The 14,543-nt window shown below is 56.3% G+C and overlaps 2 protein-coding genes across 3 annotated transcripts in view; one reads left to right on the top strand and one right to left on the bottom strand.

Moving 5' to 3' along the window:
* LOC102014769 (olfactory guanylyl cyclase GC-D-like) overlaps window positions 1-2,259 on the bottom strand; it is a 96,033-nt gene extending 93,774 nt beyond the window's left edge. Inside the window, 1 exon segment of the mRNA XM_005380447.1 lies at window positions 1,785-2,259. Within this exon segment, the coding sequence (XP_005380504.1) occupies window positions 1,785-2,259 (475 nt within the window).
* On the top strand, window positions 2,068-14,003 carry Tsku (tsukushi, small leucine rich proteoglycan). Of its 2 annotated transcripts, none has more exons than XM_005379848.2 (2): window positions 2,068-2,176; window positions 11,787-14,003. In XM_005379848.2, the coding sequence occupies exon 2, from the start codon at window positions 11,795-11,797 to the stop codon at window positions 12,866-12,868; it is 1,074 nt and encodes a 357-aa protein (XP_005379905.1). In that variant the 5' UTR covers window positions 2,068-2,176; window positions 11,787-11,794; the 3' UTR covers window positions 12,869-14,003. The 2 variants fall into 2 exon arrangements, with proteins under 2 accessions (XP_005379905.1, XP_005379906.1); XM_005379849.2 differs by lacking the exon at window positions 2,068-2,176 and adding an exon at window positions 3,013-3,102.
* Window positions 14,004-14,543: the final 540 nt, after the last annotated feature.

The raw sequence follows: 14,543 nt of genomic DNA, 5'->3' as shown, positions 1-14,543 counted from the left end.
AGATTCTCCAGCTGAAGGCCCTGGAGGCCACCTCCCAGAAAAAGGTCACAGGCAGGAGTGAATGTGGAAGCCCAGAAACTGCCTCTAGCTCCCAGCAAGGTGTGAAGAATTGTTTATCGCATTAATATGAAGTGAGAGGCCCTTCAGGGGGCCAGCTGGGATATTTTCCTTTCACTCCAAGCAAGAAAGGAGGACAGTCCTTAGGCCAAGGCAAGAGGCAGGGGACTCCTTCAAAAGACTCCCTCAAACATAGCAGAAGATGGACAAGCCATTCAGCTCCCCTGTCCCTCCCCTCCCCAGCCCGGCTTCCACCCCATACCTGATGGGAGATATGTTAGTAACCACAGCCACACAAGGTGCCTCTTCCTCTGGGCTAGAATGCTTTTCCTAAGTTACCTTGTTTATTCCTCAGTTGTACAAACTGTTTCAGAGAGGTTAGGTAACTTGCCTAAGCTTACTCGGACCTGTAAATACTGTACAGGGCTGGAACCTGGGCCTGTCTCAGCTTGACCCTGCTCAGATGCTGGTTTAGGCCTCTTTCTCTTCCGGGCAGGGAGCCTCAGGGAGTGGAGCAGGGGAAGGAAGGTTCAGACACCTCCCCAAATGCCTGGGGCTGGGGGCAAAGTTAAGTTCCAGCAGCCCCAGGATTAAGGAGGACTCTGGCCACAGAGGGGCCTCGGGTACTAGTGTAGATGGTTTGCTGAGGTCTCTGAGCTGGAGGATCTCAAAGGTCTCTCAGTCAGAGGCTGGATCCTAACTGGGGAGGGTGATCAGTGCAAAGGAGAGAAGGGTCCACATAGGTAAGACCAAGCTGGGGCCTTCAGCCTGTACCTCCTTAATTGGAAGAGTCCCCTGGGTCTCAGTCCAGGTGAGCCCCCACAACCACAGGACTTTGAGTTCAAGAAGGGGCCCTGCAAGACCACTTCATTCTCTGAGCAGTAGGTCTGACTTGGCTGAGGAGACCCCTCCCTTCTTCCCCAGACACACACACACACACACACACACACACACACACAAGCCCAGCCAACATTTTGTTTGTTTTTTAAAGTAATTAGGAAAGGAGTAAAGAGACTGGATGTAGCAAGTCTGGGCTAGGCAGGGGGAACATTGCCCAAGGTTTCCACCTCTCCAAAGTGGGGCAGAAGCTCCTGGGAGGTCCAGGGCGGGACCAAAGCCTCCTGCTACCCATCCCACCTCTCCCGCGAAGAACTGTCCCTCTCCCGAGGGGGCGCTACGTGTGCAACCTGACCTCCCTCCACCCCAGTATTTCTTCCCAGGGAATGCATCATCAGGTAACCTCTCCCTGCAAGCCCCTATTTTAAAAGGAGTTTGGTTTTGTTGTGCAGGCTTTCCTGCCTCTCTCAGCATATAGAGGTGTGGAAACGGATGGGCTGCTGAAGCAGGGCGGGCAGACTGAAACTGTTGCCGGGCCTCAACAGTTTCCCTGCCTAGAAATCGGCCTGAAGCTGATCTTTCTCTTCATAAAAGAAACAAGTAAGTCTGTTGGCTTTCTCCTCGCCCGCCAGCTTTTCTGCCCAAGCTCAGCGCTCCTCTGTGGGCTGTCTTTCAGCCAGTCTTTCTTTACTTCAGGTTCTTTGGTCTCTCTCACTAACTAGACCTCTTTGACGCTGAAAATAAATTGGGGGTGGGGCGTGGGTAGAATCCGAGGAGAGGAAATCCTCATCCACTCATCCTCTTTCTTACCAACAACTCCTTCTCTCCACACACACACACAGGCACACACACAGGCACACACACTTCAGCGACCTCCAGATGTTCCCGACCGTGCGGCCATCTGCTGAAATTGCTCTGGCGCTCAGGGGGAGGGGGCAGGGAGCAGGGATGCAGGAAGCTGGGAGTAAGGCCTGGTGGAGTGGGCTGGAGCTGCGCACTTTTGAGACGCTCCCTAGGGTGGGACCCTGGTTCGGGCAGGGGGTGGGGCTGAGAGAGCGACGGGCCAGACCGGCACTTTGGCGACACTCCCTGAGCCGCCCTGCCGCGGGCTCCAGCCGTCTTTGGGAGGGGGGCGCAGGGGAGGAGCGGGGAGCTGGGGACGGGCGGGGCCGGAGAGCCGGGGGCGGGGGCCGCGCGGCGAGAGAAAAGCGCCTGCCGGAGGGCCAACGCCGGCAGCCTAGGTGAGCGCGCCGAGGCGAGGCGGTAGCCGCGCGGCTTCCAGGTGGGTACGAGACCGAGGCGGGGCGGAGGCGCGATCGGGCGGCGGCAAGGTTTCTGAGCCCCGATCCCCGGCTCACCCGGCATCCGGCGGGCGGGCGGGCGGCAGCGGAGCGGGGCTGGGTCCCGCGGGGCCCCTCAACTTTTCCCGGACCGGCCGCCGGCCGCCGCGGCCCCGGGAACCGGGACCGAGGGGAGGGGGCTTCCCGGAGACAAAGGCTCTGCCCGGGGACCGTGGGCGTGGGCCGGAGCCCCTGGGGTCTTTGTGCGGACACGTGCATCTCGGTTGTGTGGCTTTGTGGGTTTGGGCTCCGGGACGTGCTTCTGCCTGCGCCTTTGTGTGTCCGCGGCTGCTCTGCGCCCGTGTCCGCGCCACCGGGGTAGCGCGTGGGTGTAGGTGGGCACCGCCGCGTGTCCGCGTCTGTGGACCGCGCTGTCGACGTGTCTGGGTGGGTGACGCGGGAGCGGGTGCGCGGGGAGCCGGACGCCGCCCCAGCTCCGCGCTCCTCCTCGGTCCACCCGCCCCCGCCCAGTTGGCTTCAAACTTTTTTCTGGGTTCCTCGGGCCACAGCCTGCGTCTTCCCGTGGCCGCCACCCCCCGAATGGTAGCGGGGCTGGGGGCTCCTGACAAGCCCTCGTGCTCACACCTCCAAAGATCCTCTGGGCTGCGAGGACATGGGAGAGGGTTGTTGGGTTGGGGATCGGCGGCGTCTGGGGACTGGCCTCGGCCTGGACAGGGCGGAGCGAGCCGGACACCCGTGCGGGACTCCGCGGGGAGGAGGGAGGAAAGCAGCCTGAGAGGAGAGTGAGTGTGATCGAGAGAGACTTCTCCTTAGTCCACAAACCCGCTCCAGCCCACGTCTCCGCCTGGAGCTCCCGCTGATCTGCAGCCCGCCCCGGGTGAGGGGACCAGCCCTCCCGTCTGATCCGGTAGGTGGGAATCCACAGTCCTTCTGGCCCCAGGCCGGCTCGCCGCCTTGCCTCGCAGGACCCCAGTTGGGTTCTGGGGAAGAGGGAACAGAACAAACTCTGTTTTCCAGTGGGACAGTTAGTGGCCCCCTGTAGGCACCAGGCTCCCTAGGATGCTGCACCGCCTCGCTAAGTCGGTCTCCAGTCCAGAGCAACGTGCTGTCCGGGTAACCAGCACTGTCGGGTAACCTGCGCTGCGCGGATAACCAGCGCTGCCCATTCATACTCGGTCTGTCTCAAACTTCTAGTTGTGCCGTGCCCCTGGGATAAATCTAGACTTGTAGAGCCCAGGTCCTGGCCAGAGAGGCTGGGGGCTCAGTCCCAACAGGCTTTTCATCCCGTGTGGCACAGATAACCCTAACACCTCCCCAACCCAAATAGTGTGTAGTGAGGAACTTCACCCAATGCTACAGACCAGAGGGAGGGTGCTGGCCACTGCGCTGGGAAGGAGGGGATGCTGGGAAGGAGGGGATGCGGGCACTTTCTCTATGTCTGTGGGTCTTAGTCCCCCTTCTGGAAGGGGCGATAGGGACAGCCTCTTTCCCTCCTTGTTTTCTGGCTGACTGCCTGAGGTCCCAGAACCTGGAAATGCTTTGATGTGTAACATACACCTCCTTTCTGACTTGACCAGTTCCAGCGCACAAACTGCTCCCCGGGAAGGGGAGACTGGAATGCAATTCATGGCTTCCACCTTTCTCCACTGGGTCAAAAGTAAAAACAGAGGACTCAAAAATGGAGGGAAACGAAGGCACTGACAGTTTTTTTAACCTTATCTTTTAAATGACAGCTTATGGGTGGGCAGAGATAGGATCATTTTTCTTCTTAATTTGAACTCCTGGTACAATACATCGGTGGTGCATTTAAGAGTTCACTCATCCTGCTGGGCATGGTGGTGGTTCACACCCCTGTGATCTCAGCTGTTCCCCAGGACTGAGGGTAAAAAAAGTTCGTATCATTTCTTAGGGCTCTGCAGCTGAGGATATTTTCTAAGGAGGGCTGGGCCCACTGTGGAAGTCTCCTGCCAAAGCAATTTTAAAGACAGGCTCTGTGGGTGAGGAGTTCAACAGGGCAGATGCCTCTGCTCATTTGCTCAGTGTTTTTTTGTTTGTTTGTTTTTTGGTACTAGGGATGAAATCCAGAGACTGGGCGTGGTGGCACACGCCTGTAATCCCAGCACTTGGGAAGCTGAAGCAGGAGGATTGTTGGGAGTTCAAGACCAGCCTGGGCTACAAAGTGAGTTCAAGGCTAGCCTGAACTGCGTAGTGAGACCCTGTCTCAAAAAGGCAAACAAACAAAAAAATCAATCCAGGGCCTCACACATGCTGGGCAAGCAGTCTACCACCAAGCTGCACCCAAGCCTTTTTAAAAAAATTTTTTTTATATAGTATTAAGTTTCCCAGGCTAACCTCAAACTTGTAATCCTCCTACCTCAGTCTCATGGGTAGCTGGAACTAGAAGTAGCTGGGGTTACACCTGGCTGCTCAGGGTTTTGAAGTCAGTGAATGCACAGGGGAAGGCAGGAAGGGGTGCTTAGAGAGGGAACAGCATGTGCAGGACTCCATGTGCTCTGAAAACAGCACAGAGGTCAGTACTTTCGACTGTCAGATGTAAGGTCCTGGGCTGGGGAATTGGAGTTGAACTGGAGACTGGGTGGGAAGGCAGAGGCCAAATTACTGAGGATGACTATGAGCTGAGATTTGAACCTTGGGCACTAGAGTTCTGTAGGAAGGTCTATAGGCACAATTGGCTAGGACTGGCACTTGCACAAAACTCTGTAGCTTGTGGGTGCTGCTGGAGGCTGAGACCAATCTAAAGGCAACATTCTAGAGGCAGAAGGTCCATTTTTTTCCTCCCAGTGCATTGCTTCCTATCTCTGTGACCTGGGACAGTTCACCGGTCTGATTCTCAGCCTCCTCATCCTTCAGAGGAGGGCACTAATTCCTGCTGTGAAATCTGTTGTATACATTGAATAGAATAAAGACTCACATGTGCTAATAAGATGAGGTTTGTAGCGTGCATTACAGTGCACAGACATCTGCTGGGTCATACGAGAGAAGTGCCTGTGTTCAAATCCCAGCTCATAGTGATCCTCAGCGTTCAGTTGAACTCCAGTTCTACGTGAGTCTAAATCTGATTATAGTGCTTGGCAAAGCCCTAAGTATTTTGAAAGCATCCCCAAGTGGAAGGAAGTTTGCTTCCCTGACATTTCATTCATCTGGTTTTCCCCCTTCACATGGCCAGGCCTCATGTGGCAGTGGAGCTGGACATAGATTTTTGTTTTGTTTTGTTTTTTTGTTTTTTCCGGTACCAGGGATTGAACTCATGACCTTGCGCTTGCTGGGCAGGCGCTGTGTGGCTGAGCTAAATCCCCAGCCCCTGGACACAGATTTTTATACACAGTTGTAGACCAGAAGGCGTGTGAGCCCGTTTGGAAGAGGTGACACCTGGTGAATGAGGCAGATTAGACTGGAAAGGCCTCACAGAGGAGGCAGCTTTTGAATCAAGCAAGTAAGAGTTTGCAGTAGGATCGCTTGTTGTCACTGTCAGAAGGAACAGCCAGTGCAAAGGCAGGAGGTCCTAGGGGAGTGACGGGCCTCTAGCTAGAAAGCTGTCTTTGCCAAGTGGGTTTTAAACAGAGTGCAGCCTGCACTCTGGTGCCCAGCATGGCTGTCATTGGAGGCAGGGACCTGGGCTAGGCTCTTGCAGTAGGCCTCCTGGCCCGGCCTGAGCAAGGTGAGGGTGTGCCCAGCCTGGGCGTGGGGGAGGAGGAAGATAATGACCTACCCACCCAACGGTGGCTGCTGACTTGGCACCAAGTCTTCATTCTGTCACAGGCAACACAACTGCTTCAACCTGCGGTGGCCTCTGATTATTCCAACTCCCCCTTACCAGTTCCCTAGTAGAGCCTGGTAGGGGCCCTGGGTGGTGCCCTGAGACAGAATCCAAGGCCTCAGGAAATATATTTCGGGTTCTTCTCCATCCTCTGTCCCTGTCTTGCCTAAGCATCTGCTGGTGTTGAAGCTCTTTGTCTTCCCCGGCTTCTGCAGTCACCCATTAGAGGGCGGGAATCAACATGCCTCGAGCACCCATCGGTGCCACCTGGGCTGAGTCTTCATGTTCCTTCAGTAATCCTCTCACAGCGGCCCACTGGCACCGTACGGGGTCTCTCACCATGGTACAGGTGAACCCTTAAGCGCCATACTCGAGCGAGGAGACAGTAGGTAAAGGCTTGCAGATGAGCCCAGTCTGTCGAGTTGCAAAGCTTTGCCCATGTGCACACGTGCTGGCTCACATCTATAGGAAGTTGAACATTTTCAGGAAGAAGACATATTGGAAGGAGAAAGCAGCACCAGGATCGCTCCTGCCCGCAACGAGGGTGCTGGACTTTAGGCCTTACCTAAGTACAGCAGCGCCATCTGACACGATCTTGCAGGATGACTGAAGAGGTGATAGTTGAGGCAATAGTTGAGGGAAAGCTGGAGAGGTGCTTTTTGGTGATGGAGTCATTTTCTAGATATCTAGAACCTTTATAGAGGACCCGGTGTGTGCCAGGCCCAGTGCTCAGCTTCCTGGTCACAGGACAGAGAGGTAAACATGTAATTACAGTCTAACCTCATTAGCTCTAAGCTGCCATCCACACAGGCCCATTTGTAAACTGAGGCAGTGTGGTGTGTGGAGCCCTGGACTTGGGGCTGAGATGTCTGGGTCTGAGTCCTAGTTTCCCTGCTATTCGGGTGAATATCGCTCAGGTGCTTGCCTGTGATCTCTGGTCAGCACGGAGGTGAGGCAGAGAGGAGACAGCAGTGAAAGCGAGGTGAGCTGGTGGGCTTGCATAGAAGCGCGGCATTAGTGACTCTGTAGGGACAGCTGGCCCTAGCAGGCTTTGGCCCTGAAATTTTTTCAGCCTTGCATTTCCAAAGCTGATTAAGTAGATGGAGGGCAGGACCCTTGTGAAATTTCCACCTGGGGGTTTCACTGGTGTCAGCTCGCTCATGACTAAGGGAACAGCGAGAGGGGAGGGGAGGAGAAGCAGCTGGTTGAGGCAAAGGCCCAGCTCAGGTGGGTGCTGGGCCCTGGGCCAGGCCGCAACTTGGCCTCCTCCCCACCTGGTTCTTGTGCCAGGGGCACCCTGTTGAAGTTGTTGGGGCAGGGGGTGTTCTATGGGCCTGAGCAGCCATTGTGTGGCACTGGGGCAGGCACCTAGGGTGAGGAGGGTCCCAGCTGTAACCTGTCCCCTGCCCGCAGAGGAGGGAGGCTGGGGCCTTGCTGATAGCCATCAGCAACATGGCTGGAGAAGTTAGCGCAGCAGCTGTGGGCCTGCTAAGCACCCAGGACTGCACGGGGAAGGCTGTGAACAACACACTATCATTGCCTTCGGGAAGCCTCGTAAGATGCCACAATCATGGTCTACCGGGCATTAGGCACTTACCAAGGGGCAGTACTGAATCCGGAATGCTTCACATTCCCTCTCAGTCCTCCGCTCTTATCTCTGTTGTGGACACTGGGGCTCAGCTAGGTTGAGCCTTGCCTGGGGCTGGTAGTGGAGCTGTAGTCACATCAGAATCTGGGACCAGGCAGCCGCCCTTCATAGCTTTCTCACCAAGCCCTTGGCTCATCCAGCTCTCTGCTGCTGCCTGTCCCCGGCTGGCCCGCTGTGTCCCAGCTGTGGGAGGGTGCACAGGTGAAGAAGGCCAGGCTCTGCCCCAAGCTGCTCACTCTGCAAGTCTGAGACAGCAGAGAATTCGCCTCTGAAGGAGGCCTGCTGATGGCCTGGGGTGTGAGAGGCCAGGCGGAGGCTGGGAGTGAGCCGGCGTGGACAGAGCAACCTTTGTTCCACTGGCGGGGCCGGGCCAGGAGGGTAGATGCGCGCGGTGCCTGCAGCAGTGTGAGGTATCAGGCCCCTGGCTCCTGGGCCCTGGCCCTGCTGCTCCTTGGCATCACTGCCCCTTTCTGAATTTCAGTCACTGTTGATTTCCAAGAGGCCTCCAGCTCCCAAGCCCTGAGCTTCTCTGAGTTTGGGCAAGTGTGATTAAAGGCTGAGAGCTGCTCAGAGCCCATCGTCAAGCGGGTAGCTGTTGCCGCTCTGACTCCCAGGCAGCGTTCAAATCCAGATGGAGCGCATACACACAGGACCAGGCGAGCTGGAGAGCGCTTGTAGATACCTCTGGCTGGGAAGATTTGATTTCTGTAGGTAAGAGCGGAACCTGAGAGGGCAGTAGATGTGGCCAGAGCTGTTGGAGAAAGGTCTGTCAGCAGGGCCTGGGTGTCACCTGGGGAGAACTTCTGGAATCCTTAAGGCCATAGTTTACGCTTGTCCTCATGGGCCGGCAGCACTTTCCTCAGAATCAGTGTGAACTTGGCACTGTGGGCCCAAGAACGAATAGCTCCTGCCTTTGTGCCTATAGGACCTTAACAGTGTATCTCCCCAGTGGGGAAATGGGCGTGCTGGAGGCCGGGGCAGGTGCAGTTCTAAGCTCTTTTCCTCCTGCCCCTTTGTTCTGTAAGCTGGTCGATGAGTAGATTTATCTGCAGTTTAGGGTTTGGAAAAAAGGGGTGAGTCTTGGCTGAAAGGCCTTTCTCCCCTGCCTTCTTTTTGGTGGCCGCTGGTCTGTCTTTCCTGTCCTTCTGAGGGGAAAGGTCTGGTCTCAGGGTGAGCAATATTAATATTAATATTGCTGTACAGATGGCAATGCCAAGGCACACAGACATAAAGAAAACTGAAGGTCGCACAGATCCATGTGTCCTGGGTCCAAGGCTGGCATTAGTGATCTTGCCTCGAGTGGGTCTTTGTCCCCATTGCTGATCTAGAAGCCCGGAGAGGTCAAGTTCCGGGTGTCCTCAGTCCTACCCACATTCCAAAATAGCCTATCCCCGGACTTTGTATTTTGTAGGGGTCTAATAAATGCTTTTGTTAAACTTCAAAGTCCTGAGACTCCTGAGGCTTACAGAGGGGATGAAACTTGACCAATGTTGGGAACAGCGTGGGACAACAGGGACTAAGCAGGGCTTCTGACTGTCCTTTGGAACTTGTTACCTTGTCTCCAGGTCATCATCCTGGAAGGTGGTACAGACGGGTATCCTTGGGTTCCCGTCTGGGGGACTTCCTCTGGAGTATAGTCTGGGGGAGAGCCAGCGCGAAACTGTGCATCTGTGCATCTGTTAGTGTCCTGGCCTTGCTGGGCCTGTCCCCCAAGGGGGCTCTCATCCTGTTTCCCCGCGACTTGCCAATGTCATGCGGCTTAGCAAGTGTCTCTTCCGTTTTTTCTACTACAAGTGGGGATTATGCTTCTGGCCTCATTTGTCGACTGTGAGGACTGCGTAAGGGATGATATGTCAAGCACCAGTATATGGTGGGAACTGGCTCTTGTTACTGTGGAGTGCAAGTGCCCAGCTCTGGGCCCAAGCCTGACATGGAGTACTAGTCCTAGGAGCATTCACCAGCCTTGTTATGGGAGGGGGTGGTAACCTCAGCCACACGCCTGCCCCCTTGCATCAGGTGTTATGACTATTGCCTGAGTTCCGGGTATGCCTGGGGAAGACTTCTGTGTGGGTGTGCAGTCCTTCATAGTCCACAGTGCGTTTCTGTGGGTTATCAACCGCTGCGAGGTGCACAGGTTAGGCTTTGCTGCCCTGTGGACTGAGGACGAAGCTGGAGGGGTAGTGTTGGGGTTGGGTTTGGGCTGCTGGTTACATAAGCAGGAGCTCATGAGAAAACCGCTTGGCCTTTCATGGGCACATTGTATAATCACCTCTGGGAAACCAAATGGTAATCTCAGGCCCCTCCGTGGTGTTTGTTTAAACCCCAGGAAGGGTGGGTATGAGCAGATCGGCTTAGCAGGGAGGCAGGGCCGATGGTGGTAATGAACTCTGCGGCGAGGCGTCACCCAGGGGAACAAAGGGGGCCTGAAGCAACTTAATATTTTCCTTTTGCTCCAGACATTGGAACACTCTGTCCTTCCTCAGTTGGGACCAAGCCCAGGATGCACCTGGGCTGGGTTTAATCCTCAAATTGGCCTCTAGAAAAGAAAAGGGTGGAAAAGGAGGGGCCTGTTTGGGGGGGTCAGGGGAACCTCGTCGTCCCAGGCCCTGGGCAGAGCCAGAGTACAGATCAAGTGGCTGCACCTTTAAAGTTTCATGCGGGGCCTGTAATGCTATCCAGCTGCGCCCTCCCTACCCTTCCACCCCCAGTCTAAAAGGTGGGCGGTTCCTGACCCACTCCCCCCACCCACCTCCACTCCCTTCCCTGAAGGCGAGTGGGAAGGAGGAGATAGGCAAGAGGACAGGACCAGCCACATGAAGACCTGTTGCCCAACACCCAGCTGAGTGGCCGCTGTCTTTTGCTGTGCTGCCATCCGGCTCTCAGGCTAGCGCCCCTGAGCCCTGCCCCGGGCACCACAGTGAGCATTAGCACAGACTCTGAGTCTGGCCGGTGCAGGGGTGCAGGATCATTAGATGTGACGAGATGCACGTAATTCCTGGCATACATGGCCGCTACGGTTGCAGTTATACAGAGGGAAACTGAGGCCTGGAGAGGGGAAGTAGCTTGCACTGTGACAAATGTCTGTGGGAAAAGCCCCTTTGGGATTCTGCCTCTCCACCGGTTCACCTCCAGGCCTGTTGGAGGCAGCACACTTAAATGGAAGAATTGGAATTGGAGCTGGACAGACCTAGGATCTAATCCCACCCTGCTCCTATTAGTTCGGGGTCCTCTCTGAATTTCTGTTCTTCACCTGTTTAATGGGGGAACTGGACCACCTTCCTGCCCAAGGTTAATGGAAGGCTCACAGAGATGTGGATTCTGCCAACTGGTGGCAGTACAGGGGGCAGGGGCTTGGGATGGCCGTTCCCCAAGCCCAGCTGGGAATCTAGACACAGGGCCCCCAACTGGAAGGAATACCCGGCCTCAGGAGGACTGAGCAAGAGGCTGGGGTGAGCTGGGGGCTGCCATTGCAGGGGGAGCAGTGGCACCTTGGTCTTGGAGGTGGGAATGAGGGCTCAGCCTATACCTGGATGTGAGGGCATGCTTCCTGTGTCTGTACCCTATTGAGCGCCACAACACTTAGCTGAGTGGCCGTGGCTGTTTCTTAACACCTCAAAGGCTCTGCTGTTCCCGCTTGGTGAAATGGAGATTTCTGCCTTGGGTGGTTTCAGGGGTCAGTGAGACGGTGGCAGGAGGCAGCTGGCACAGTACCCAGTACATGCCCAACTGGGGTGAATGGAGCACCCTAACTCTAGCTCTACACTGTAAGCGCTACCTTGACAGGGACTAGGTCCACACCATTCCATGGGCCCTATGCCATCTGAGGTGGAGATGCAGGCTTCAAACTGCCCTGAAGCCCTGGGTCACAGGCACGAAAGGCTTCGGGGCCCTGCATTTAAGCCAGAGCAGGCCCTCTTGCATCTGCCGCTCTTGTTTATGAAGTAAACTGCTGCTTCCTGCTGAAAACCCACCAACCTGGCCAAACCCCTTTCCATACCGATGGGAAAACAGGCCAGAGGGGAACGTGCAGTAGGGATTATATTGACTGCTCCAGAAAGGTATTCCAGGAGGGTGAGAGCTGTGTCCCCCGCTCATGTCTCCAGGGGCGGGGTAGAAGCTTTCCGGTGTGTCCCTCCCTCACCTGTGTACATGGCTCTCTCTCCAGGCCCCACCATGCTGTGGACCCTGCTGCTGCTCCCACTGCTCTTGCTGGTCGTGAGTGGAACGCAGACAACCCAGCCATGCTTCCCTGGTTGCCAGTGTGAAGTGGAGACCTTTGGCCTCTTTGACAGCTTCAGCCTGACCCGAGTGGACTGCAGCGGCCTGGGCCCCCACATTGTGCCTGTGCCCATCCCTCTGGACACAGCCCATCTTGATTTGTCCTCCAACCGCCTGGAGAGAGTGAACGAGTCAGTGTTGGCAGGGCCCGGCTACACTACATTGGCTGGCCTGGATCTCAGCCGCAACCTACTCACCAGCATCTCACCCACCGCCTTCTCCCGGCTTCGCTACCTGGAGTCTCTGGACCTAAGTCACAACGGCCTGGCAGCCCTACCAGCTGAGAGCTTCACCAGCTCCCCACTGAGTGACGTGAACCTCAGCCACAACCGGCTCCAGGAGGTCTCTGTGTCTGCCTTCACCACCCACAGCCAGGCCCGGGCGCTGCATGTGGACCTCTCCCATAACCTCATTCACCGTCTGGTCCCCCAGCCTGCAGGGGCCGGCCTGCCCGCACCCGCCATTCAGAGTCTGAACTTGGCCTGGAACCGGCTTCGTGCTGTGCCTGATCTTCGAGATCTGCCCCTACGCTACCTGAGCCTGGATGGGAACCCCCTAGCGACCGTTGGTCGAGGTGCCTTCAAGGGGCTGGCAGGCCTTACACACCTGTCACTGGCCAGCCTACAGGGTGTCCCCCAGCTGGCACCACATGGCTTCTCTGAGTTGCCTGGCTTGCAAGTCCTGGACCTGTCGGGCAACCCCAAGCTCAAGTGGGCAGGAACTGAGGTGTTCTCGGGCCTGGGCTCATTGCAGGAGCTGGACCTGTCAGGCACGGGACTGGTGCCCCTGCCCGAGGTGCTGTTGCATCACCTCCCGGCACTGCAGAGCGTCAGCGTGGGCCAGGGCACTCGGTGCCGGCGCCTGGTGCGGGAGGGCGCCTATCCTCGGCAGCCCGGCTCCAGCCCCAGGGTGGCCCTGCACTGTGGAGACACCCAGGAATCTGTTGCCAGGGGCCCAGACATTTTGTGACGAATGATATGGCCCGGGGCTACATGACAGACTGCTGCCCTGGGCTTGCTCAGGTCCCACATAACTTATATTTTAATGTGCCAATGCCAGTGGGGAGTCTGTAGGCCTACGTGATGGCGTCCCCATGGAGCCATGGGCCTACCAAGGGCCGTATGTCTGGGCCAACACCCTTGTCCCCATTTCCCCTACACACCGTGAGCAGAGGGACATCGACTCTGGTCCGTGCCTGCTGCCCTTCCTCACTTGTCCCTCAAGTGCCTTCCCTCTCGCCTGGGCTGACCTGACCCTCGGCAGGAGGAGGGTGGGTGGGAGCCGCCACTGCAGCGCAGACTCAGGTCCATGGGGCTTGGCCCACGGTCCAGTCTCTTAGGGACAGGAGTCCCTTTTACAACTTATTCCTTCTTTGTTTTGGAACCCTAGTTAGAACTTTAACTATTAAAATGACTAAAGAGAAAACTAAGTCCACCCTCCCTATGGGACAGATGGGAAAATGAGGCCTGGAGAAGGAAACTCATCTGAGGTCCCCCTGGCTGGAAGCTTGACTAGAACCCAGCCCCCTGCCTCCTCCCGGGGCCCTCTGCACTTCCTGTCTTTTCTAATCGTCCCTTTCCTGGGCCTCCCCTCGCTGTTGCTGCTTTTTCCGTGTCATCTCAGCAGCAGGAGCAGAGCAGATACGGCCTCAGAGGTGGGCGCGGGGCCCGCTGACCTGCTGCATGGCATGAACCCTTTGGGAGCCTCGGAGAGCTTGGGGCATGGCAGTCCCAGGCCTGCTCCTTTCTTCTCTGGGGTGGTCTCCAAGGATCAAGACTGGAAAGATGCCTGTTTCCCTGAGCTGCTCCCTGCCAGAGTGGGTGCCATGCTGGGACCCCATCCAGTGGTGCCCTCAAGCCTGAGCCCAGCAGAGCCCTCGAGTTCCCCTCACCTTCCCATCGGCAGGGTCTGCCTCACCATTTATGCTCCACCCCAGGGTAACATCTCAGCTTCCCAACCCTGGGCTCTTTCCTTTGTCTTCATTTTATAAGAATTGTTGCCTTTTAAATGAACTGTTGCTTTCACCCCACCCTGCTACCTCTGCTGGCAGGGGATGGAAACATGTCATTTATAAAACAGGAAGAGTTGCGTTTGTTCACTTTTATAATACTGTGTTCTGGACATGTGTTGGTCTTGGGTGGGAGCCAGCCATCAGTGGCTCTGGGCATCGGCTGGTCTCACAGACACACCCCCAGGCAGTGAGAGCTCTTTCTCCACCAGCCCAACCCAGCACCTGATTGGTCCATGGTTCAATATGCACTATAAAGACTTTTTTCCATCATTCAAGCAGCATCTGCTGACAGTGCCTCTACTGGGCTTTGTCCCACAAGGATGAATTAGGTCAGGGCTTGGGCACATTGTTTGCCCTGAGAAGTCCAGTCATCTCCAGGATGGAGTAAGGTGATGTGAAGGAGGGAGTTGGTCAGGTGTGTTGGACTTTTGCTGCAGCCGGCACACAGTCCACCTTCCTCAATCTCCTCCTGGTCACCACAGCTCCACCAGCTGGCTGTCTGCCATAGCCTTGAGCGCACAGCTGCCTTTGCCCGGCCATTACTGTGGGACCCTGGCCTTGCCCCCATCCCTGCCTCCTCAACTTCCTACCTACCTACCTACTGGGAGATTATTGAAGTCTCTCTTCCCTCCC

This window comes from Chinchilla lanigera, unplaced genomic scaffold (genome assembly GCF_000276665.1).
Source record: "Chinchilla lanigera isolate Chin_1 unplaced genomic scaffold, ChiLan1.0 scaffold00013, whole genome shotgun sequence".
Taxonomy (NCBI): Eukaryota; Metazoa; Chordata; class Mammalia; order Rodentia; family Chinchillidae; genus Chinchilla; species Chinchilla lanigera.
This window is presented reverse-complemented; position numbering and strand designations above follow the sequence as displayed.

Bases quoted from the DNA above. Each gene is read 5' to 3' on its own strand.
- Tsku (XM_005379848.2), top strand. From the start codon at position 11,795: ATGCTGTGGACCCTGCTGCTGCTCCCACTGCTCTTGCTGGTCGTGAGT.